General features: G+C 40.7%; 2 protein-coding genes across 2 annotated transcripts in view; one reads left to right on the top strand and one right to left on the bottom strand.

Moving 5' to 3' along the window:
* Window positions 1-24,461, top strand: part of LOC127185087 (protein BEX2-like) — a 144,828-nt gene that overhangs the window by 53,262 nt on the left and 67,105 nt on the right. The window lies entirely within an intron of this gene.
* Bex4 (brain expressed X-linked 4) lies at window positions 12,576-13,960 on the bottom strand. Its single transcript, XM_051141638.1, has 3 exons — window positions 13,874-13,960; window positions 13,432-13,507; window positions 12,576-13,188 (listed from the first exon to the last, which is right to left on the bottom strand). The coding sequence occupies exon 3, from the start codon at window positions 13,181-13,183 to the stop codon at window positions 12,827-12,829; it is 357 nt and encodes a 118-aa protein (XP_050997595.1). The 5' UTR covers window positions 13,184-13,188; window positions 13,432-13,507; window positions 13,874-13,960; the 3' UTR covers window positions 12,576-12,826.

Below are 24,461 nucleotides of genomic sequence, written 5' to 3'. Positions count from 1 at the left end.
CTACCCCAAGCACTGGAGCATTGCGATTGCATGTGTGCCCTGCTATATCCAGTTGTCATGTGCCAGATTCTTAAACTGCTCAGACCCTGAGATCTTGCTTCAGTTCACCACACCATCACTATGTGGATACCCTGTTCAACCAGGGAGAATTCATTTTCAGCACTTGGCTGCTTCCTGCTTACTAGGCTTTCCTTTGCTAACCTTATACTCTGACACTTTTCATTGAACCACTCTCCTAATATCACTGCCTTCCTCACCTTTTTTCCAGGCATGCCTAGTTGCCTCCCCTCTTCTGCTAAAGACTTGACCTTCCATGTGATAGTGATGTGTCTCAATTGTTCCGGAAAAAAAAAAGGAAAGGTAGGAATGGAAGAAAAACAATGTAAATAAAGCAAACAAACAGGCAATTATGCTTTACTGTGTGACAGTGTTACTCAACTAAATAGTATAAATAATGTTAATCGTAAATCAAAGCCAAAGGCAGATTTCACTTCTGTGTTATCAAATTGCTCAGAATATAGCCAATTGAGGAAACTCTCTGAAATAACTCACTAAATGACACTAAAGCTGCTTCTTAATACATGGAAGCAGAGCAGGCAGCAAAGAAGTCAATACAATCTATGTTGCTAAGTGTGCAGGAAAATAAAAGGTATATTGATGAAAGAGTCAGAAAATAGCTCTTTCCAAGCTTCTATGATTTCTGAAGACATGATAATTAAACCCTACAGAAGCCATGTAATCACAATAAGAACGGCCACCTTCTTTAGGGACTTATGAGAGATAGCCACACCCAGGCATCAATACAGAGAAAGGAAACAGCTTCTCTGCTAAAGGATACCAGAAGTATTGAAGACTGTAAGTGCTGCGCATCAGTGACAAGGATGAGGGAGGGATACCAGTTTTTACTGGCATGCGCTTATATGCTGTGTCATCAAGGCATCAAGGACATAGAGCACCGGAGTGAGCAGTACATGGTATTAGGAAAAAGAAAGCAAAAGAAGGGAATAGGGCAGATGGAACTCTGGCTCATAATACTCCTTACTTTTGGGAGGGGGTCGAGACAGGGTTTCTCTGTGTAACCTTGGCTGTCCTAAACTCATTTTGTAGAGTGGGCTGGCCTTAGAACTCACAGGGATCCGCCTACCTCTGCCTTCCAAATGCTGGAATCAAAGGCGTGCACCACCATGCCTGGCGGAAATACTCCCTACTTTTTACCCTTACGGAACCTCCCCCCCATCCTATCCCCATTATCTCTTCTCTTTGCTGATAGGTGGTGGGAGTGTCTGATGTTTTTGAAGGTCAATAAAAATGGGCCTAGAGATACTGTGCAAGGGAGACCATGTATGCTTACTTCTTCCCCATTTCCCTGAGACAAATTCATTTCCCCCCAAATTTATGAGTGGGATAAAATTTGCCAACCAAAATGCCTTATATAAGAGATGAATTACAAGCCTTTTAATATTTATATTGTTACAGTGGAAGACAAAACTTTACCTATTTTAGTATTATTTTTGATCCAGATGCCAAGACCATTGCTGTCATTTGCAAAGTAGGTAACAAGGTGGTTAAAGCAAATCTTGCAAGGAATTCAAATCAACACTGATTCTATCATGTGCAGACAACCACCCACTTCAAACCAATTTAAAACAATCTTGAGACCAAGATTTTTGAAGTTTGCAGGAAGATTTCTAATGAGAGATATTGGTAATTCCTGTGTAAACTTACTTGAAGTAGAAGCAGGAACTCTTCTTACCTCAAGCTTTGGATAGACAGTTTCAAGTTTGCTCAGGATCCCTGGGCCCTGACATCACCATAGATATCTAAATCACTGCAGAGAAAGCAGGAGGTGGGCTGGCCAGCTTCTTTGCCATCTGAGTGAGGGATGGTTGGAAAGAGCATGGACTCTGCATGTGAGAGTCTTTTTTCCCCCCAAAGGATATCAGCCTAGTTTTCAGCACACAACAAAGGCTAGAGAGGAGATAGAGCTGTTTTAGGGCTACCATAGATCTAGGTTATGCTGCTCTTACATAAGAGCAGGGAAACTTTGGTAGAAACAACCTAGAGCTGTATTACTAGAAGCTTGAAGGCTAAGAATCAAAATCGAGAAATCCTGGGATATATACGCTCCTGTACACTCACACGTATTTTTGAGACAGGATTTTGTTGTTGTTTTCAGTCAAGTTTTCATTATGTTTTCCAGGCAGGCCTCAGACTCTCTGTGTAGCCCAGACTGGCCTCAAATTCTCAGCGATTCTATTCCAGCCTCTCAAGTACTGGGATTTCAAGTGTTGCACCATGCCCAGCTATGTTATGTTCTCTGTATGTTGTGAGACATGGTCTTCCTAAGTAGTTCTGACTGCCTGAAACAATGTAGACCAGGCTAAACTCGAACTCAGAGCGATACCCCTGCCTCTGCCTCTAAAGTACAAGATTATTGGTGTGTATCACACTCCTGACTTGTAATTACTCATTTCAGGAGAACAACACCTGTGAGCATCTGAAATTTCTACATAAAAGAATGTCCATTTTAATTCAATTTCCAGATTAGAAAATATCCATAGTAGATAAACATAATTATATTTATCATGTATGGTTTCCATTCCTCTCATCTGTTACCTACCTTCAATGAACAGAAACTTTCGTGATAGAATTGGCGTAGTTTTCAGTTTGAAAGAGCAAACAAAACCATCAGGCATGGTGGTGCATACCTTTAATCCCAACACTTGGGAGGCATAGGCCGGCGGATCTCTGAGTTCGAGGCCAGCTTGAGTGAGTTCCAGGACAGCCAGGGCTACACAGGGAAAGCCTGTGTCCAAAAAACAAGACAAAACCAAAACAAGCTAACAAACAAAAACAAAGACACACCGTAGATCTTGGCAAAAGACAGGAAAAGAACAACTTCCAAGGACTTTGTTTGGATCAGGAGTAGAAATAAAAGGAAGATTGTTTTTGCTATTCTCCCAATGACTTTGCTACACTGGCAAACAATGTCAACCTATCTGTGAGAACAGGTTCTGTACTCTAGATAAAATCAGAAAGGAAGGTAACTTTAAGTAACTTTGTCAAGCAATTTTTTTTCAACCCAGGGAGAAACATTGCCTTTGTTATTCTCTTTGCCAAGAAACTCTACCCTCAGATATCTAACTGGTTTGCCCCTCACCTCTTTTAGGCATTTTTCTTTAAACTACTCTGATTCCTCCAGTAAGAATGTGAATTCCAAAAAGACTGTGATTTTATTGTATTTTTTTTTCACTGTTAGGATTTCTAACACATAACACTGTGATAATCTCTCAGAAGCCCTCTTTTTTCCTTCTAGATTCCAGTTGTATATAAACACCAAACAAAAAGCTGGGTAGTTAGGTGTTTAAAATGTTCAGGCTTTTTGTCCCTTTGGCCATCAGATGATTTTATGGAGGACATCCCACCTCACTCTAGCTACACTGAACAAAATAGTATCTGCGTCATGATTATAATTTTATGCCATCAAACCTCTAAGATTGTAAGGTTTTTAGCGAAGTTTGCCTACTTTGACATGTAGTTATTACTAGTAGAAAAATGTATAGGATGACCACTGATTTCTCTCTTTCTTTCTTTCTTTCTTTCTTTCCTTTCTTTCTTTCTTTCTTTCTTTCTTTCTTTCTATCTCCAAGACAGGGTTTCCTGTTACACAGGATCCTATCTGGCTGTCCTGGACTCTCTTTGTAGACAAAGCTGAACTCACAGAGATCTGCCTGCCTCTGCCTCCAGAGTACTGGAATTACAGGCATGTGCCACCACGACTGGCTGACCACTGATTTCTTATTTGATTTGGGTTATTGAAAACTTCTAGTTGTGGAAAGCAAAGGCCAGATATGAGCCACTAGTTGTAGATGCTCTTTTAAAATTTTTAAGTGATTTTTAAAATTTGTTCACTTCACATCCAGATTGTAGCCCCTCCCTCATTGCCTCCTGGTACCATCTTCCCTCCCTCGTTCTCCCCTCTCTCTGTCCAATAGTCCTCAGAAAGGAGGAGCCCTCCTCCCCTAACATCTGACCTCAGCCTATCATGTCTCATCTGGACTGCCTGTATCCTCTTCCTCTGTGGTCTGGCAAGGTTGCCCCAACATGGGGAAGTTATCAACCTGTCAGGGGCTGGGGTCCATGTCAGAAGTTGTCCCTTCACCCCATATTATAGGACCCACAAGGAGAGTGTGCTGCTTATCTACTACATCTGAGCAGAGGGTCTAGGTCCTCACCATGCATGGACATTGGTTGGTGCATCAGTCTCTACAATACCTGCCTCCTCAGCTCAGATTTGTTGACTCCATTGGTCTCCTTGTGGAGCTCCTGACCCCTCCAGGTCCTGCTATTCCCCAACTCTTCCATAAGATTCCTTGTGTTCCACCCTGAGGTTTGGCTGTGAGTCTCAGTATCTGCTTGGATCTCTTGCTGGGTGGAGTCTTTCAGAGGATCTCTGTGGTAGCATCCCTTCCTGTTCCTTATCTTCAACTGCTTCCTGTGTCTATTCCATTTGTCCTTCCGACTGAGAATTAAGCATTCTTCCTAGGGTCCTCCTTATTATTTAGTTTCTTTAGGTCTGCATATTGTAGTGTGATTATCCTGTATTATTTGGCTACTATCCACTTATAAGTGAGTATATACCATGCATGTCTTTCTGGGTCTGAGTTATCTCATTCAGGATGATTATTTCAAGTTCCATCCATTTGCCATATCCAAAATGTATAAAGAACTCCAGAAATTAAACACCACCAAGCCAAATTATCCAGTTGAAAAATGGGGTACAGAACTAAACAGAGAATTCTCAACAAAGGAATATCAAATGGCTGAGAAACACTTAAAGAAATGCTCAATGTCCTTAGTCATCAGTATAATGCAAATCAAAGTGACTCTGAGATTCTGTCTTACATCTATGAGAATGGCCTGGATCACAAACTCAGGTGACAGCACAAGCTGGCAAGGTGTGGAGAAAGGTAAACACTCCTTCTTCACTGTTGGTGGGAGTGCAAACTTGTACAACCACTTTGGAAATCAATCTGTTGCTTTCTCAGATAATTGGGAATAGCTCTACCCCAAGACCCAGCTATACCATTCCTGGGCATATACCCTAAAGATGCTCTACCATACAATAAGGACACTTGCTAAACTATGTTCATAGCAGCTGTTATGCCCAAATTTTGAGAGACTCCCCGAATGGACCACCCAAGAGCCAAGTCCAAATGCAATGGCAGGAAAGTCTTTATTGTAGGTTTGAACCCAGGCCACACCTCCTATGCACTGGCATAGCAGATGCAGGGAAGTGGCCTCGAGTCTCAATTGAAAGTTTTTGTTTTTGTTTTTGTTTTTAGGTTTTAGACAAAGAGATAGATGGTTTTTACAGTATATGATTGGGCGTCACTTGGACAGAAAAGCTGTAAGCAGGGAGTTATAAGCCTTGGCGTTTCATGCTTGGGTAATAGGTGTAGGGGCAAGTTGGCCTATAGAAAAGATTGGTTGAAGCAGTCATGGGGGCATTAGGAACTTTGGTCTGGCTTCTCCTAATTGGTTGTTGCTATGTGCCAGACCACCTGCTGGTCAACTTGACCAGCAGAGAGTATATTTGGACTTTCCCAAGGTGAGCTGATTGTGTTGCTAGGGAATATTTTTCTGTTTAGACTAGCTTGTGGTTTTTCTGGAATCTGGATTCAGCCCTTGGCTAGGTTTAACATAAAATAGAGTTTCTTTTTCAAAATGGAGTTTGTCCAGTCCTTACAAATTCATATACAATAGCGGTCACTCTCTGAAGGTGTATACTCCAGGTATTTGTAAGATATACTGAGTTATCTAATTTCAGATACTTTCATCATCCCAAGAGGAAAGTTCATACTCTTCAGAACTGCTCCCCTTATCATATATATATATATATATATATACACATACATACACAGACATGTCTGTACTAGGCATTCTAAATACACAGAATCCTACAATTGCATGGTCCTTTTGTCTTGACAAAGTTTCTCCATGCTAGGATATTTATTTCTACTCTATTTGTCTTCTTGATGAGTAGGGGATTATATGGCTATGCCATGTTTTATGTACTTTTTGGGGGGAGTGGTAAATGATGTTTGGATGATTAGCACATTTTAAGAAATGTGAGCTGAGCCTGGTGACACACAACCTGTCATCCCAGCACTCTGGAGGCAGAAGCAGACGGATCTCTGTGGGTTCCAGGCCAGCCTGATCTACAGAGTCCACTACAGACAAGGCTACACAGAGAAACTCTGTCTCAAAAACTAAAAATGTGATAATAGTTTGTGTGGAAATTTTGTTTGACCATGTGATTTTAATTTTCTTGGTCTTTTGGGGTAGTTCTGTGTATAACTTTTGAATGGGTTATTCAACATGTTTTCTACAGCAACTGCATGAGTATACATTCTTATCAGAAAGTATGAGGGTTATTCTAGACCCACATTCTCACCTTACACTTACTAGTTCTTGTTGTAGTTTTATTTTATTTTCAGACCCAGACTCACCATGCAGCCCAGACGGGCCTCTATCTTTCAGTTCTCCTGCCTCTTTACTGTGTCCTCCCACCTCCTGCTCTGCCCCGCAGTGGCTAGTAACTGTGACGTGCCTGAGAAACACTTGCTAATGCTTCTTTGCTTCTCTGCCTTTTGCAAAGCAATTGCCCCTCTTATCTGATTGTACTGAACTCTGTCATGTGCTTGGAAATGTTTAGGTCATTGCTCCAGAGTGACTCAAATTTTATAGTGTTCAAACAGAAAGAGGTTATCTTTCAACCCTAAGTGTGTCCTGATGCTTTTCAAATGCAATTCCTGGTTCTAGATAATCCTCTCCCATTTCCCATGGGAAAGGAGCTGAGCAAGCCACTCTCCACTCTCATGGTGTCATAGTTATCTAGCCATGACTACTATGGGGTCTTTTTCTTTTTCTTCTTTCTTTCCTTTGGTTTTTCGAGACTGGGTTTCTCTGTGTAGCCTTGGCTGTCCTTAACACCCTTTGTAGACTGCTGGCCTCAAACTCACAGAGATCCACCTGTCTCTGCCTCCCCGAGTGCTAGGTGTGCACCACTGCACCTGGCTGTGAACATTTTAAAATAAGAAAAAAAGATGTGAAAGACTCAGAGATTTCAACTTCGTTAGTTCAGGAGATACCAAGGGTCATACATTTGACCTTGAGTCTTGTAAAAACAAGATGTTTACCTTTGAGTTTTACTTACAAGGAACTATTTGTAGATTATATGAATGATTGTATCAAAGTTGCATGCAGCTACTAGAACTACCTAACGAACTTAACAATGTAATAGGATGCAAAACTGATATGGAGATGTCAAAAAAAAATAGTAATAGGTAAGTGTGGTGGTGCATGCCTTTAATTCCAGCATTTAAGAGGAACAAGCAGGTGGATCTCTGTGAATCTGAGTGAGTTCCAGGCCAGCTAGGGCTACATAGTGAGACTTTGTCTAAAAAGAAAGAAAGAAAGAAATACTATGTATTTTATCAGTAATATACTCTTCAAAACAACCTGAGAAATATTTTTGTGATTTTATAAATATAAAATTTTTATGAAAAGTTAAGAAACACAAAATCCCAAGGAATTTAATAATAAAGAAGTAACAAGACATTTTCTACCCGATATTGAGTTACTATAAGGCAACAGTAACTATGATAGGCACTGTAGAGAGAGGGCTTCACACATAAACATTAGATTTTCAACATATGTGTGCACTCAATGGAAAAAGAAAAAATTTTTCAACAAATGATGATGGATCAATTGGATAGTCACATGGGGCAAAATGAACAATGGATTTTACAACTGACCATCCACAGAAATGAACTTTAAATAGTTCATACAGCAAAATGAAAGCCCAAGAATTTAGAACTATTAGGAGAATACAAGTATACAGAGGAATAAAACCAGCTGTGATGAATTTTGTAAACCTGTAAAACTCCTGAGCCACAGGCATAGCTTACTTGGTAAAGTGCTTACCCTACCAAGCATGAAGTCCTGGGTGTGAACCTTAGCACAAAAATTCAATGTAGTCATTTAATTTCTATGTATTTGCCCACCAGAAATTTAAAAAACTTTAAAGTACTTCAATGCCCATCAACATATGAGTGGGTAAAAATATTTGCCATACCATGAGACACTATTCTGGAACAGAAAAATGGGTATAATTAGATGCTTTGTCATTATGTATGATGAACAAAAACAGAGAAAAAGAAAAGATAATGCATGTTCTATGACAGAATTTGTAGAAAAGTACTATATCTCTTATTATCATCACCCAGAACGTAGGATTTTTAACGTAACTTTTTGTGAAAACAGAAGCATTGTTATTTTAAAAGATGTTCTCAGTGATCTCTCCATTTCCTGTCATTTTAAGATGACAGTATGTGTTGATGGATGGTCTATATCGAGGTGAGAAATACACCCAGAATGCCAGACTTAACATAGTTGAAAGTAAGTTGAGTATTAGCATTTGTCACTCTCTGCTTCTTTCTCAGGACAGACAGATATTATTAACTGCCCCTAGGTCCTGCCCCCACAACTCCCTACCCACGATGGATTCTACCCTCATGGTATGAGCCAAAATAAAGCCTTCTTTCTGTTGCTCTAGTCAGGCATTTTGTCACAACAAGACAAATACTAATACAGCTGCTTTGTCACATTGGCTTGACCCTCCTCTTTTGGGAGATCTGATCTTCTCACACTTTCTCTCATTAATTATTGGGCTTTTATCTCAAGTACTACTCCACAATATAAGCATGGACATTTCCTTAAGAAACCCAAATCTCCAGACATAAACATATAAAAGACCATTAGGGATGCTTTGGGTGATCTTTTCTTGTATAGTTATTGGCTTCATAAAATATTTGTGTTCTTCTTTTCAGAGACTTTTTAGAAACATTCACTGATATCTATTTGTGACTTTAAAAAAATCAGGATATATCACCAACCCACCCCCCCCAAAAAAAAATTGACCCTCAGAAAAGATGCACAAATTAATGGAACTACTCACTGGGATAATCCAGATTTCCTTCAGTAGCATTATGTTTGTGTCTTTGGCTTTTTGAGACAGGGTTTCTCTGTGTAGCCTTGGCTGTCCTGGACTCACTTTGTAGACCAGGCTGCCCTCGAACTCACAGCGATCCGCCTGCCTCTGCCTCCTGAGTGCTGGGATTACAGACATGTGCCACCATGCCTCCAGCTTCAGTAGCATTCTGATCTGGTCTTCCTTGACTTCCCCCCCCAAGAAAATCCTGCCCTCCACCTTTTCAGAAACCTCTATTGAGAAGCTTCCTTTAAGTTTAAACAATAACACCATAGCCCCTGAACTTTGCTCTTAGAAATGTCATTTTCAACACCAAAACAAGTGCCAAAAGATAGGTTATTATTTGTGTGTGTGTGTGTGTGTGTGTGTGTGTGTGTGTGTGTGTGCGCGCGCGCGTGCGCGCGCACGCACGCATGTGTTATTGTGGGGTGAATACAGGGTTAACACAAGTGTTAGACTAGCACTCTACCACCAAAGATAGCAAACACATCCAGCTCAAGAGGAGGTTTTCACTTAGCTCTCTTAACTACTAGGACGATCGGTATTTTTGAATCTAAACATAGATCCTTATTTTGGAATCTCTGCACTCACCCGTTGCCTGATAAAGGGGGCTTCTGTTTTCCTTCTTTGGATGGAGGCATGTTCTGATCCCTCGCACATTCTTAGCTTTAAAAAAAGAACAGGTTAAGTGTATATGTGGGTGACACAGGATTGCTGATGGGTGAGACAGGCTCCAGTACTGGATTCTAAAAGTATTAAAAGAACATTCCTGAACCTCACTCAACTTGCTAGCCTTTGTTAATTACCCATGAATTTATCACTATGCATTTTCTGGCCAGACTATCACCTCCTTCCTCTAGGCAAATTAAGAGATGATTACAGTTTCAAAAGTATATGGGCACGGAATTGGCCTTAGACATGATTTGATTCAGAAAGTAGCAACTTTGATGACTAAATGGTATGAATAGCAAACACTGATCGTATACACGTGTGCATGATCATTCATTCACACTGAACAATGCTCTGTGTAGCCACTGGCCTGAACAGGGAATTGGTAAAATGAACGCTCCAAACACAGCTCTGACACAAACTGGCTGTTTGGCCGTAGGTAAATCACTTTTCTGTCTGGCTTCCTTATCTGTGAAATCAAATCAGATTAAACATCAAATCCGGGATTAAACATCCCTGAAAGACCTGAAACCTCTAGCGAAAGCACAGAGAAAGTACTTGAAGATTCCAGGCAAAGATTTCTGAATAGGACACCAACAGTCTGGAAGCAATACAAACACGACGACTGCATCAAATTACCTTCTGTGCAGTAAAGAAACGAGAAAACCAAGGAGAATGTATTTGCCAGCTATTCACCTAACAGGACCTTAATATTTAGAACATATAAGGAGCTAAAACATTGTTGCTGGCTTGTCAGCAGAGTCCTGTAATACCCGGTACTTGTGAGGCTCAAGTAGGAGGACCATACGGCGAAGCCTTATTTGGGTTACAGAGTGAATTCAATGCCACCCTGAGCACTTTAGTGATAACCTGTCTCATATTAAAAATAGCCCAATGTCTGGAGATCTAGCTCAGCAGTAAAGCACTTGTGTATCATGCACAAGACCCTAGGTTCCATTCTGTGTGCCATTCTCTCTCTTCTCTGTCTCCCACTATTCTTTGTTCTTTATTTGGTTTTTTGAGACAGGGTTTCTCTGTGCAGCTCTCTCTCTTACAAAAAAGAAAGTAGGATTATTCGGGGCGAGGAAAGGAACAACGTGAGGTGGGAAGGGATGAGAGATAAGCATGTGTGACATACATGTATGAAACCCATTACGTGTACAATAAACATACACTAATAAAAATAAGCTTTTCTGTACCCTAGTAGATTTTAGGTTTTTTTTTCTTTTTGAGTGCTGCAGAATGAAGCCAAGGATTTGTGCATATTAGAAAGTAATTTAACACCGAGTTATAGTCTCAGTCCTTAGAAATGAATTATAAAGGAGTTAGGGAAATGGGTCAGTAGTTAAGAGCATTTGCAACTTTCGCAGAAAACCTGGGTTCAATTTCTTGCACACAAATGTGGCTCACACCAATTGAAACTTCAGTTCCAGGAGATTCAATACCTTAACTTTCACAAGCGCTGGAGACATTTATACGTACATGCAAGCAAAAACCTCACATTATGTAATATTTTTAAAACTTTAAACATTTTTTTTCAAAAAAAAAAAAAAAAGATTTTAAGTGTGCTTTTTCGGCAGATAAGACTGTTTTTCCAAAAAATTATTAACACTAATGAGAGGTAAGAGTTTGTGGATATTGGAGGTTAAATTCAGGGCCTTGCACGCACCAACAGGAGAATTCTATTGCTACCTAAGATCTCTAATACCTGGACTAATTTTAATTTTTTCATGATGCAAAAACTTTTTTCATGAGCCATAATGGATGATCATTATTACTTTGAAGAACACTGGATTAAAGGGTCTTTTAAGATTTTATTTAAAAATGTTTACATTATTATTACTTCCTTCTTTCCTTCTCTCCAAACCCTCCTTCCTTTTTTTGATTAGTATTGTAATATTTTATGTCCCAGTGTTTTTTTTCAAGACAGGGTTTCTCTGTGTAGGGCTGGCTGTTGTAGACTTTGTAGACCAGGCGGGCCTTGAACTCAGAGATCCTTCTGCCTCTGTCTCCCAGAGTGTGGGGAATACAGGTGTGGGCCATCCCCATCCCTGCTTGTCCCATGTTCTATCAAAGCGTCTGTTGGAGATATGAACATGTAGGGGTAGCTTCATTTCTGATTCTTTGAACTTCTTCAGCTTGTGTCAGTTGCACATTAAATATTCTGCATTTCAAAAAGAGGGTACCATTCAAGAGGACCTTGGCTAAATCCACCCTGTAAGATATACAACATGAGGGCAGTAGTGAGAGGGAGTCTCTCAACTAGGTGACCCATGCATAAAGGGGGAACAGAAGACTGTATAGGTTGTAGTGAGGATAAAAAAGTTAAATCTTAGATATGAAAAGTGCTGGTAAGGCTGAAGAACCATAGGTCACTCAAGATGGATGTTTCCCTCAGCTTGCAGTGACTATCCTCCAGTTTGTGATAAGTGCTATTATAATGTAAGGCCTTGTACTTTTTAATATTGTGCCTACTAAAATTATTCAGCCTGCTTTTATCTGTGGTTGATCTATGATAATACATATTTATGTGCACAGACAGACACACACTCCAGAATTACCCAGAGAACTTGTTAAAATGGAGGTTTTGGAAGTCTACACTATGGGTGTAGACAGGTCAGAGGTCTTATATTGAAAATACCTTTGTTTTCATAAGGATGATAGGCTCACTCTCTTTAAAAAACACTAGACACACCCTTTTAGGCTTTAAGATAATGAATCAAACGTATGACTGTTCCTTAGTGATTAATTAGGGACATTAAAAAAAAAGAAATTCACATTTACAACAGAGTCCAAATAACTGGGAGAGGAATGATTCTATGAAGGAAATATAAGGACTGATGTAGAGGAAGATGACTGAGCATATATTGCTTTTTAAATTGCTTTATTAATTTCAAATTATGAAAAAGATTTTTTCTAAAATGGTTAAATTGTCATGCTAGTAGGAATGTTTAGAATTAAATGCAACAATTAAACAATGTTACATAGAAACCGTTAAGTGGAAACACCAAAAGTTTAGAGAGCGGAAAAAAAAAAAAAAACTTCACTGAATACAAGCTTGTAAAACAGTCGCCATTTTATAAGCTCAGAAAACCTCAAATTTCAAGGTATGAGGCAAAATTCGTAATGATTGTCAGGTTCCGGTGTTTGGAAACGCATGTGAGGCCTCACCTGTTGCTCCCTAGTCTTTCTCTTGATTTCCATTACCTGCCCTACAAATCTCCCGACATCTTCTGCCCCTTCATTCTGATCAACATGTCTATTAGGTTTGACCCATCGAAAATTAGGCACAAATCGCCTCACTCGACCCCTTCTGACATTTGCCCCAGGCTTCTTCTTTTCAGCCTCTTCCAGGTGGTGGGATTCTTCTTCATTTTGCTTGGAGGCCTTCCCTCCGTTTTCTTTTTCCTTATTCTCCACCGCGAGATCCTTTTTGACTTGTTGCTTTTTGGATGCCATTACTCCTAGCAAGTATGAGATAGGTAAGATTACTTCCTTCCTGGACTAATCAACACCTACAACAGAGACACAAGCCAGGGCCAGAAATCCTCCCACCCCAAACTGTATCATTTTCCCTTTGAACCCATTTCCAAGGCCTCCACAGGAATGGGAGAAGAGGGTAAAAGTAGAGGGAGGCAAGTTGGGCTCTGGGACAGCAGACCTGGCTTCTCACACATCCCCTTTCCCAGCCCTGCCCCGGCACCCACCTGGGCCTATCTTTGCCGCCTTCTCCTCCAAGCGATGCTCACCACCAGGCGCTCCGCGAAGCTGGGCTCCTCAGACCTGTGAACAAGCCAGAAGTGTGGGTGGAAGGGAGGACCCCGTGCCGCTGCCCTGGGCGGGTCCCCTCCGGCACCCCCCCCACTCCAACACCCGCCCCCCTCCCCACTCCGCGCAGGCTCTTCCCCGCCGCCTCAGCCGCCTCCGTCCCGCCCCACCGACTGACCACCCCTGGGCACCCGAGAAGCAGGGGCGCCAGGGTCTGTGGGAAGCTGTCGCGGGGCGCATGCTCCTACTCTCTGAGGGTCTCCGCCTGGGCCCGGCCCCCTGTCCAGTGGCGCTGCAGCGCACACAGGGACGACCACCTGCGGCCTCGGCCTGCGCGGCGACGGCCAGGCTGGGGACCCCGGGACCCCCGGACCCCTTCACCTGCAGCGCTCCTTCTGCTCCTGCTTTCCTCGCTGTTCGCGCTGTGCACCGCCCAGGAGCTGCGCCGCCAGGAACAGGTGCTTCTGCCACCTACCGCGGGCTGGAGGGAGTGAGCAAGGGAGGGCAGGTCCAGGGACCCAGAGAGGGGCGTGAGCCTGCGTGGGCTAGTCACGTGGACACGTCACCAGCCAAAGCTCCGCCCCCGGCCCGGCCCCAGCCCCTCCTCCTGCCCTGGGTGTCTTCTTGCTGTGCAAAGTCCAGGCCCTCTCCTCACCTCCAGGTCCCCTCACCATCCCCAGCCTGGGCCCTGTCACTCTGAGCCCCAGGGCATTTCATGGCCTGACAGAGAAGGGCGGTTGTGTTCTCTTTGGGCTGCTCGCCATTCCCAGTTCTCTAGGGGATTGATTTTTTTCCTCTCCTCTGTTTTCAGGATGCCCCTCCTTGGTTCCCCTCCTACTCCAAAACCTGGATTTTTGTCTCAGAATTCAAATGGAGGTAAGGGCTGGCAAGATAGCTCAGTGGTTAAAGTGCATATTGTGCAATCGTGAGGATGGGAGTAAGGAATCCCAGAACTTGTGTAAACACAGAATATGTCTAAATATCTTGTGGAAAGCCTGTAATTCTTACTTCACAAAGAAGGTGTGTGTGTGTGTTTGTCCCAGAGCTAGATTGCCAGCTAAGCTATATTGAGAGCTCTGTCTTTGACCAAGACACCCTATGATGAGCAAGATGTCAAAAACTTAAATACATACAACATCTGATCTGCGTACTCCACTTCCAAATTTTAGTTCTTTCTACTCCCATGCTAAAATACAGGAGAGAATGAGAAAAATGAAATAAGGATGGATCTTATTTCTAATTTTTCTTCATACCTGTGTGTCTTGCCCCTTTTCTGAAATAAAATTTACTTTTACATTAACTTTATTTTGATGTTCTACTATGGCAAATTTTCAGCGTATTAAAAATAGACACGAATGGTGTAGAAACAAAGACTTATCACCTAGCTTCCACAGTTAAGACACGGGCATTTTTCTTTATTTTTACCTATTTTATGAAATGAGTTAGACATATTTCAAAGTCAAGAGTATAATTCTAAGATAAGGACTCTCCACATATATTCACAGTTAGTTTAAACACACACATACATCCCACAATTCTTCAATGTTTTATAGCCAATTTGTGTTTAAATTCCTACTTGTTTTATATGTTTTTAAGGCTTTGGTTTAGAAGCTAAATAAGAGCCATGCACTTGATTGCTTGCTGTATGTCCTAAATTTCTTTTAACCTATATGTTCATATTTTTCAGTTTTCTCTTCAACTTGATTGTTGATGAGGCAGTCCTTTGTAGGAGATTTCTCCACAACCTGCATCTTGCTTTTACCACCATTAACATTTGGTTTTATTTATTTTTTCCTATCAGATGAGGAGAACTAATTGTAGAAAAGATTAAATTTGGGTTTTCTTTCTATGCAGGTTTTTTCAGGGGAGAATCTTTTGACTCTTTGTTTCTTGTTTTGATAACCTAAATATCAACTGTTCCTTGCTTTCTGCTCTCCTCTTCCTGTGATCTTAGTTGGACTACTGACATAGGGACTCTCTGTTTTAGCTTTGGCTCCCTATAAAGAAAGCCTTGCTAAAGGGCTTTCTTGAGATGACATTTTCATGTTAGTGTGGGGAATGGAAAAAGAATGGGACAGGAAGCATGAGGGTGAACTGGAGAGTAACTTTAGTTACTACTGCCTTGAGACTCTGAAGGCCAGTGTTCACACTTTCATAGAAAGTGGCCCTGACTTTGTACCCCAGTGCCAATCTGCCTCAAATCTGAAATCATATGGTGGAATGGAGGATAGTCTCTAGAGGAAGGGATTCCCATTTGCCTGAGAAGAATAGTCAGAGAAGAAACAATACTGGAGTTGTTCCCAGATAATACTCAAGGCCAGGCTGGGCTTCATTGTATATTACAGTGAGATGTGTGATAAGAAAACTCCTCTGCCTGCCTTAATGTTCTGGTGTCATGTTGAATTCTTTTGGGAGGGGGTTGAGGCAGGGTTTTTCTGTGTAGCTTTGGCTCTGTAGACCAGGCTGGCCTTGAACTCACAGAGATCCACCTGCCTTTGCCTCCCAAGTGCTCTAGGATTACAGGCGTGAGCTACCACCGCTCAGCTCTGACTTTCCAGATGAGTATTGTTCTAATGCCACGTGGGCCCTGATGCCAAGCAGAAATTTTAAGATGGTAGTCCTTTTAAGTGTGTGTGTGTGTGTGTGTGTGTGTGTGTGTGTGTGTGTCCATCTCCATCCACACTGAATTTAGGTAATGGAAATTGGGCTGAAGATTTAATGGTGCTCTAGAATTACCAAACTCCTACTCCCCAGGTGAGGAATATAATTTGACTCCTAGTCTGGAAAAGTCCTGAAATTGTTGCTTAAAACATATTTAGATAAAGTGGAGAGGAATAATTAGCTTCAGCTGGTACATGACTCCTCAACACCTGCTAAAGCAAGTGTTCCCCGAAGCACTACAAGTTCGTTATTTTTTAATGTTTGTTGTGGGAGTGGCGGTAGGGCAGAGGCTGGGTCTTGAGTAGCCTCGGCTGACCAAAACTCGATTTGTAGTCTAGACTTACCTTAAATTCCTGCTCCTTCTGCCCCTGCCTCCCAAGTTCTGGGATTGCAGGCAGTTACCCACCATGCCTCTTTCATAAGTTCTCAAATTTTGGTGAGAGACTCATTACTCTTGATTTATTACATGTGATAAACCATTTTGAGAAGTTGTGACTAAAAATTCCAACATAAAAGATTTTGTCTGTAATCTAATGACCAATATAAATTTGCTTTTTCCTCTTTTTTATTGAAATATAGTCCCATATAAAACTTTATTATTTCTAAGCAGAGCATTAAGTGGTATTTTTAGCATATTCATAAATTTGTATAATAATAACTGCTTTATAATATATAGCATTTCTACCGTCCTTCCCCAAAGCCTATAGCTGTTAGTAGTAACTCCTAATTCAGTTCACAGCTTTTGGCAAGAACTATTATACTGTTTGAATTTAGGGATAAGTCTCTCCTGGATATGTACAATATTTGACATGTTGTATCTTACAACCTACAATAAAATTTTATTTTCAAAGTGTGCTTATGTTGTAGCATCTATCAGAAACACTAATTGTAAGCTAAATAAACAACTTTGCCTACTCCCCCATAGGAAATTTAGTGTCCTAGTGGCATGACTCCATCCATCCAAGGCTCCATCTTGTGACCATATACATTCATTTGAAAGCAAAAATGCCTAGTTTAGGATAATGGTAAAGGAGTTCCTGCTTGAAAGCAATTGTATAGGCTTTGCATAGGGTTGCATTTCCAGGCCCAGCACAAAACAAAAACAATATCATGCAACCATGGTTCAAGTGAAAGGTTGTGGTGGTGGTGGTGGGGGTCATCTTGGATGATGGTTTTAGAGTGCCTCTGCGACAAGCCAGGATGTGACATGGTTGTAGTATCTGCAAGGAGGTCCTGAGAGGCCACTATATGAAACTCTTAAGATGAAGTTGCAATGGCAACAACAAAATGTTAAGAGATGCCAGAGCAACAAAGTGAGGAAAGCTGTGTGTAAGGAATTGAGCTAACCAAAGAAAAAGCTACATGTGCTGAAGATGGTAGAACTTGAAGGAAAGAGCTACCCGAGCCGTTTGGAAGCTGGCATGCTCATTCCTCCAGACCCTTTCATTCTTTCCAATCACGCTCTTCCTACAATAGTTCCTGAGTCTTGAAGGGGGTGATATAAAAGTCACATTTATGGCTGAGCCCCCAACAGTCTCAGCATTTTGACTTGTTATGCATCTCTCCCATTAGCACTGCAAAAAGGAACATCTCTGCCCAAAGCTGATGGCAGAGCGGATCTATGAGTATACACATTATTATTTAGGTTACCATTTGATGGGCCCATTCCATCTATTTAGCAAAACTAAAGCGCAATAATGGTAGTTTCTGAACCTCCGCCTATGATCTAGAAACATTTGACCAAATCTGCAGCAGTATCTCATTCTGTTGGGGTGCTAATATTTTTGCAAATGCCTATATTGTTCAGAGGGCCTCAGAGCTTCTTCCTGACCAACCATGTGTGTAGAAAGCTAGCCCATTCCTGGTAGTGGGATTTTAATTTAATACCATGTGGTTTCTGGGAGGAGCTTTATCCATCCATGTAGAGTACTAGTGTTTAAACTTTTGGGGGAAAAGGTGCCATATTGTGCACATGGAGGTAAAAGTCCCAGGTGTTGAACACATGTCATTAGGGTTGACAGCAATTACCATCTCATTGGACCCGAATGTTGTTTTTTACACTTTAAATTAGATTATCTTATTTGTTATCAGGCTTCTTTCTGGCCTTTATAAATCCTTAGATTTGTTTTATCTTTCCCAACTCCTTTCCCTAATGTCACTCTCGTTTAACCTCTTCTTCCTCCACTCCATTACTCATTCTCACTTCACACTTGCTCTATTATCTACCCTTTAAAGTTTCTTTTTCTTTTCCTCCCTTTTTTTGATTTCTCTGTGTAGGGTTTCTCTGTGTAGCCTTGGTTGTCCTGAACTCACTTTGTAGACCAGGCTGGCCTCGAACTCACAGCAATCTGCCTGCCTCTGCCTCCCTGAGTCCTGGGATTAAAGGCGTGTGCCACCATGCCTGGCTTAAAGCTTCTTTTTCTTTCTTTTTATAGGCATTTTGTTATGCACATTCACTTTCTCATAAATGTACATATATAAAAATTAACAGTTAAGCCACACGTATAGAAGAAAACATGATATGTTTCTTTCTCAATATAATATTTCCCACTTCCATCCATTTAGTTGTTTCTCTGATGGACCTGCCTTTATGTGTGACTTATTTCATCTTTATTGAAAATTTCAATTCCTTTTCTTTTTTCTGTATATTTAGTGTTTTAACTATAATATGACATGGGGAGTTTCTCTTTCTAGTCCTATATACTTAGTGTTTTCATGTCTCCTGTACTTGGGTAGGCATTTCTTCTCTAAACTTGGGAGATTTTCTTCTATGGTTATTTTGAGAGTAAGTCCTATGCTTTTGGCATTATTTCTTCATTATGGCCATAACTCATAATAATATGTCCCATGTTCATAATTCATAGATTTGGTCTTTTCACAGTCTCCTAAAGATCTCACACATTCCATTGAAATGTTTCCTAAAACTGATGATTTTTCTTGACTGAATGAGCCAGTTCCCCCACCTTGACTTTAATCCTGATCTTATGTTCTTCGTGTAGTTCATTTTATCAGTGAAGCCTTTTTACTTATTTTTAAAAATTTTTTTTTTTTAACTTGGCGAGGACAGGGTTTATTTTGCTTACACTTTCCTATCATAATCCATCACTGAAGGAAGTCAAGGCAGGAACCTGAAAGCAGAAACTCAAGCAGAAGATGGCCATGCAGCGCTATTATTACTCCACTACACTGGGTGCAGACCGGCTTCCGTTTCATTCCTGTGTCCTTGGGTCTTTCTCGCCTCGGCGCTTGTCCTCCACGCCCCTTTCTGAAAAGCAGAGATAACAAACTGTATCTATGCTCTGCAGGATCTGTAGATGAGCGCACTAGCGACAGTCATGGTACCGAAGTCCATCCAGCAAGGAACCAACAGCGCCCCAAGAGTACACTGAAAAAGCTATTTTTAAATTTTTTTCTTTGTTTTTTTGAGACAAAGTTTCTATGTGTCTTGGACTACCTTTTTAGACTAGGCTGGCTTTGAACTCACAGAGATCTACCTGCCTCTGCCTCCCCGAGTGTAGTGCTAGGATTATAGGAATGCATCACCACACTCAGCTTCTATTTTTTAAAATAAGCCTTATTACAAAAAAATCTCCCTTGAAAATAAATAGAAACATTATACACCCAAATTAAGCAAACTGAAAGTCTATATCACCTAATGAAGTTAGAATTACCATTCAAAATGGATGCTGTGAAGTTTTACATTAAATTTTACTCCTTTAATATTGGGTATGTTTTATGCACTTACCTACTACCAAAACAAACAAAAGAGAAATCCATGGCAATATAAGAAGCAGAAAAACAATTAGCTTTCTGTCCTCTTTTATAACTTGTGTCCATTAACTGCATTCAGTCCTTCCTCATCTCCTAATCTAGCTATTCTTGCTCTCTTTTCTTCATGTTATTCTGCACCCACATGTACTTTTGTTTACATGGCTACATATATTGTTGCCTAGATTCTGCATATGAGAGAGAACATGTTGTGTGGACTTCACCTAATATACATTCTAAGTCCATCTCTCTCCCTGTACATTTTAAATTTTATTTTTCTTTTAGAGCTGAGTAATATTCCATTTTTAATACACACCAAATTTTCATTATCTATTGATAGACAACAAGGTTAATTCTAATTGTTTGCTATAGTGAATAAAGCATCAATAAACATTGGGGTACAAATATGTCTATGGTAGGGTATAGAGTTCTTTGGGCGTATGCCCAAGATGAAGTAACTGGGCCATATGGTAGATTTACTTTGTAATGTTTTTGAGAATTCTCCAAAATGATTTCCACTGTATTAATTTGCACTCCCACCAACAGTAAATAAAGGTTCAGTTTCTGTCACATCTGCTCTAACATTTGTTGTTAGATATGTTCATAGCCATTCTGACTGGGGTGTGGTGGTATGTTAAAACAGTTTTAATTTGCATTTTTCTGATGGCTAAGATATGAAACATTAAAAAAATTAGTTATTGGCCATTTGTGTTCTTTTTTTTTTAATTGTCTACTCAGCTCATTTGCCCATTTGCTATTGGTAGTTTTATCCTTTTGGTATTTAGTTTCTGCAATTCTTTGTAAGTTCTGGATATTAACCCCTTGTCTGAAATATACTTCAGTCCCGATATCTTCTACATAATTGATTTGATTGATGGAGCTTTCTTCTGAGCTTTTTATTTGACTTACTGAACTTTGTTTATTTATTTATTTTGTTTATTTTGTGAGATAGGGTTTCTCTATGTAGCCTTGGCTGTCCTGGACTCACTTTGTAGACCAGGCTGGCCTTGAACTCACAGCGATCCACCTGCCTCTGCTTCCAGAGTGCTGGGATTACAGGCATGCATCACCCACCGTGCCTGGCACTTACTGAATTTTTTAACTTCCAGTATCATTTCAGTTTTCTTTTTCTTAAGTATTTCTATTTCCTTCATGAACTTTGTTGTCCTAATTTGAGTTGGCTTAATTGCTTTATTCAGCCATTTGTGTTCTCTTGGAATTCATCCAGAAATTTCTTCAGATTCTCTTTGAAGTATTTAGATGTTTATGCTCATTCTTGTGAGATATTTATCATGGATTTCATCTAAGTTGCTATCATAATTTGTTGTTACTCTGAGACTGGTAATTTTTAGAGGAGACATGGTGTCTTGGGTTTTCACGTTGCTTACGATTTTGCATTAAAACTTACACATCTGAAAAAGCTTGTTGGTTGGGTTCTTTTGAAAAATTCTTCCTTTAGTAGAGGTGTCTATAATGTTTCAGAGTCACTGAGGTATAGTAGGGTTGAGGTTTCACTTTCCAGTTACCAGTGTATCAGTGGCTCTTCTTTTGCTGTTGTAAAATGGCATGACCAAGGCAATTTATAGTAGGAAGGATTTATTTAAGATGATGGTTCAGAGGTATAAGAGTCCATCACAGCCATGGCAGGGAAGCATGGCATCAAGGATAAATGTTGTCATGTCAGTAAGCTGAGAGCAACAGCAACAGAAAACTACCTAGTACACTACCTTAATGGCGTGATGAGGATGAACACTATCAGCGATATCGTGTACTCCCTGGTTTGATGGGATGAAAATAATACTTCACACCTCAGATATTGTCACTCAAAACCTATAATCCAGGTGTAATGATGAGGAAACCAACAGTTAAAAATCCATGCTCCTCAGGGATGCTGGAGATATGATGCACTGGGACGCACACCTGTAATCTTAGCATTTTGGGAGGCCAAAGCGGAAGGTCAGAAGGATTGGCAATTGGCATGAGTTTGTGGCCATTCTGGTGGGCTAGATAATGAATGTGAGGCTAGCATGGTTTACAGAGTATGACTCTGACTCAAGAAGGAAGAGCAAAATAAAGGGAAGGAGGAGGGGGAGGAATGGGAGGAAGAAGAGGAGAAGGAGGAAGAGGAAGATGGGCACAAACACTAGTGGCAATCATGACTATAATCTTGCATTTCCTCAATTCAGGCAAACAGGGAGTTTCCACATATCCTAACAATTATACCATGTACATATCTGTCCTGGCTTGCTTTCTGTTGCTTTGATAAAACATCCTGACCAACACAACTTGGGGGAATGAAGGGTTAATTTCAACTTAGGTTTCCAGGTAATGGTTCACCCCAAGAAGTCAAGGGAAGGAAAGCAAAGCAGGATCTGGAGTAGAAATCATGAAGGAAGACTGCTCACTGGCTTGCTACCTGGCTTATGCTATGGTTTTCTTATACAGTCTATGTCCACCTGTCTAGCAATGGTGCCACCCACAGTGGGCTTGGTCATATTAATCACCAGTCACAATAATCTCTCAAAGACATGGCCACAGGCCAAAACTCATCTGGGAAATTCTTCTATTGGGCTTTCCTCTTCCCAGGCTACTTAACCAACTGGGATAACACCCCCAAATAAACAAAAAGATATATCTACATAAGAATTTGATTTGTACACAGATATCTATAGCACCATCATCCATAACACTGGAAGCAACCCATGTGTTTACTACCATTGGAAGCATGGCTAAGTAAGACATGTATACTAAATAAGACATGTATAACTAGTATACTTTTCACAATTAGTGAGTGAAGTACTGATATGCTCAAACAGGGATGAGCAGGTGAAGTGAAGGAAAACCAGATGCAAAAGATTAAATGCAGTGAATTAGCATGTAACTCACTTGGTAGACTGTTTGCCCAAGCCCTGGGTTTGATTTCGAACACCTAATAATTCTGGCATAGTGGTATATACCTGCAACCCCAGGTGAAGTCAGGAGGATCAGGAGTTCAAGGTCAGATACAACTAGATAGTGAGTTCAAAGCTAGCCTGGGTTACAGGGGACCTGTCTCAAAAAATAAACTTGAAAGGAAGATGAAACAGTGTGTGATTCTACTCATATGCAACAGCTGAAATGGTAGCTCTAAAGACACTAAGAGTATTTGTGATTCCTGAGTTAAGAGAAGAAATTGGGATTTACCTGAACCGAAGGAGGATGGGACATTCAAGGATGATGGGAAGGACCCTCCAAAGACTCAGTTGCACTGCTCTAAATATTACTACAAGTCACTCCATTGATATCTTTTAAATGATTTTATTTTTTTTATTTATTTTACGTTTTTAGATTTTATGTCTGCACGTTATATTACAGGGAAGCTGTTAAAATCTAATATTGACCTAGACTTCCATCATATCAAACCATTCTCATATAATGTTGATGAATATCTTCTATAAAGATGACTATTTAAGAATCAATTATGTCACAAATAGCTATAGTGGGATGAAACAAGTGTTGCGTTCACAGAAATGCACATATATTTGAATATATGTGTGAGACAACAGCAGGGTATTATGCATATGGCTTTTGTCATTCAAAATCGGTAAAGGAACTACATTTTTATCACTATTATACTAATGAGTAAATTTTGAGACATCCATACAGTGAAACACTCAGCCAACCAAAATAAAAGTGAGATTTTCTTGAAAATTAGCTTAAAATGTTTTAGAAATATATTGCACTAGAGAGTCACAGTGATTTATACATGTAAATTCCAGTATTTAGGGAGCATTGAGACAGAAGGATTCAATGTAGCCTGTACTACATAATGAATTCCAGATTTATCTCAGCTACACAGGAAGTCGGCCAGGGGAGGGGAGGGGAGGGGAGGAAAGCCACAGGAGAAGGAAGAGGGAAGAGACAGGAGGAGAGATAAAGGCAGAGGGGAGGGGAGAAAGGGGAGAGAGGGGGAGGAGCAAGGGGGAGGGCGATGTGGGAGGCCATGTGGAATTGAGGAGAGAAGAAAACTCAGCCAGGAGGTGGAAAATCAGCAATATTTATCCAGTAAAACTATTTGATTTCATGTACAACTTTCTTTTGATGATGATAGGCAAGACTTTCTGTGTGGTGGTCTTTAGTATCCCTGTACACTGGGACTGTCCCCGGTTCTACCTAGGCTTTCTCAAAACTCTGAAGATGGCTTGGCAACAGCTACTCTTTTCTATCTTCCCGCTCAGTGGCATTCAAGCTGCAGGTTAGAATTTTATCACAAGGTGCATGAGGTTACCCCTCGGACCAAAGGTATCTTAGAAAGAAGCTTACGCAGTGAGCCACAGAGAAAGTCTCCACCTTAAAAACAAACTTATACAAACTTATTCTGTCTAAAAAATAATACAGGCATGGAAGAATGTTGTAAAAACACATCATGGAGTACCAGGGAGCTCTTCTGTGACTTGTCACCTAGTCCACGAGCAGGCCTAGGACAGCCCAATGAGCCTGAGTGACAGAGGACAGAGCGCCAGAGTGGGGTCTGGATAGCTGTTGCATAGCATCCTGAAGA

This window comes from Acomys russatus, chromosome X (genome assembly GCF_903995435.1).
Source record: "Acomys russatus chromosome X, mAcoRus1.1, whole genome shotgun sequence".
In the NCBI taxonomy this organism is placed as follows: domain Eukaryota; kingdom Metazoa; phylum Chordata; class Mammalia; order Rodentia; family Muridae; genus Acomys; species Acomys russatus.
The sequence above is the reverse complement of the archived record's forward strand: the minus strand, read 5'-3'. Positions and strand labels throughout refer to the sequence as shown.

Excerpts from the sequence above, each read along its gene's own strand:
- Bex4 (XM_051141638.1), bottom strand. The coding sequence starts at position 13,183 with ATGGCATCCAAAAAGCAACAAGTCAAAAAGGATCTCGCGGTGGAGAAT.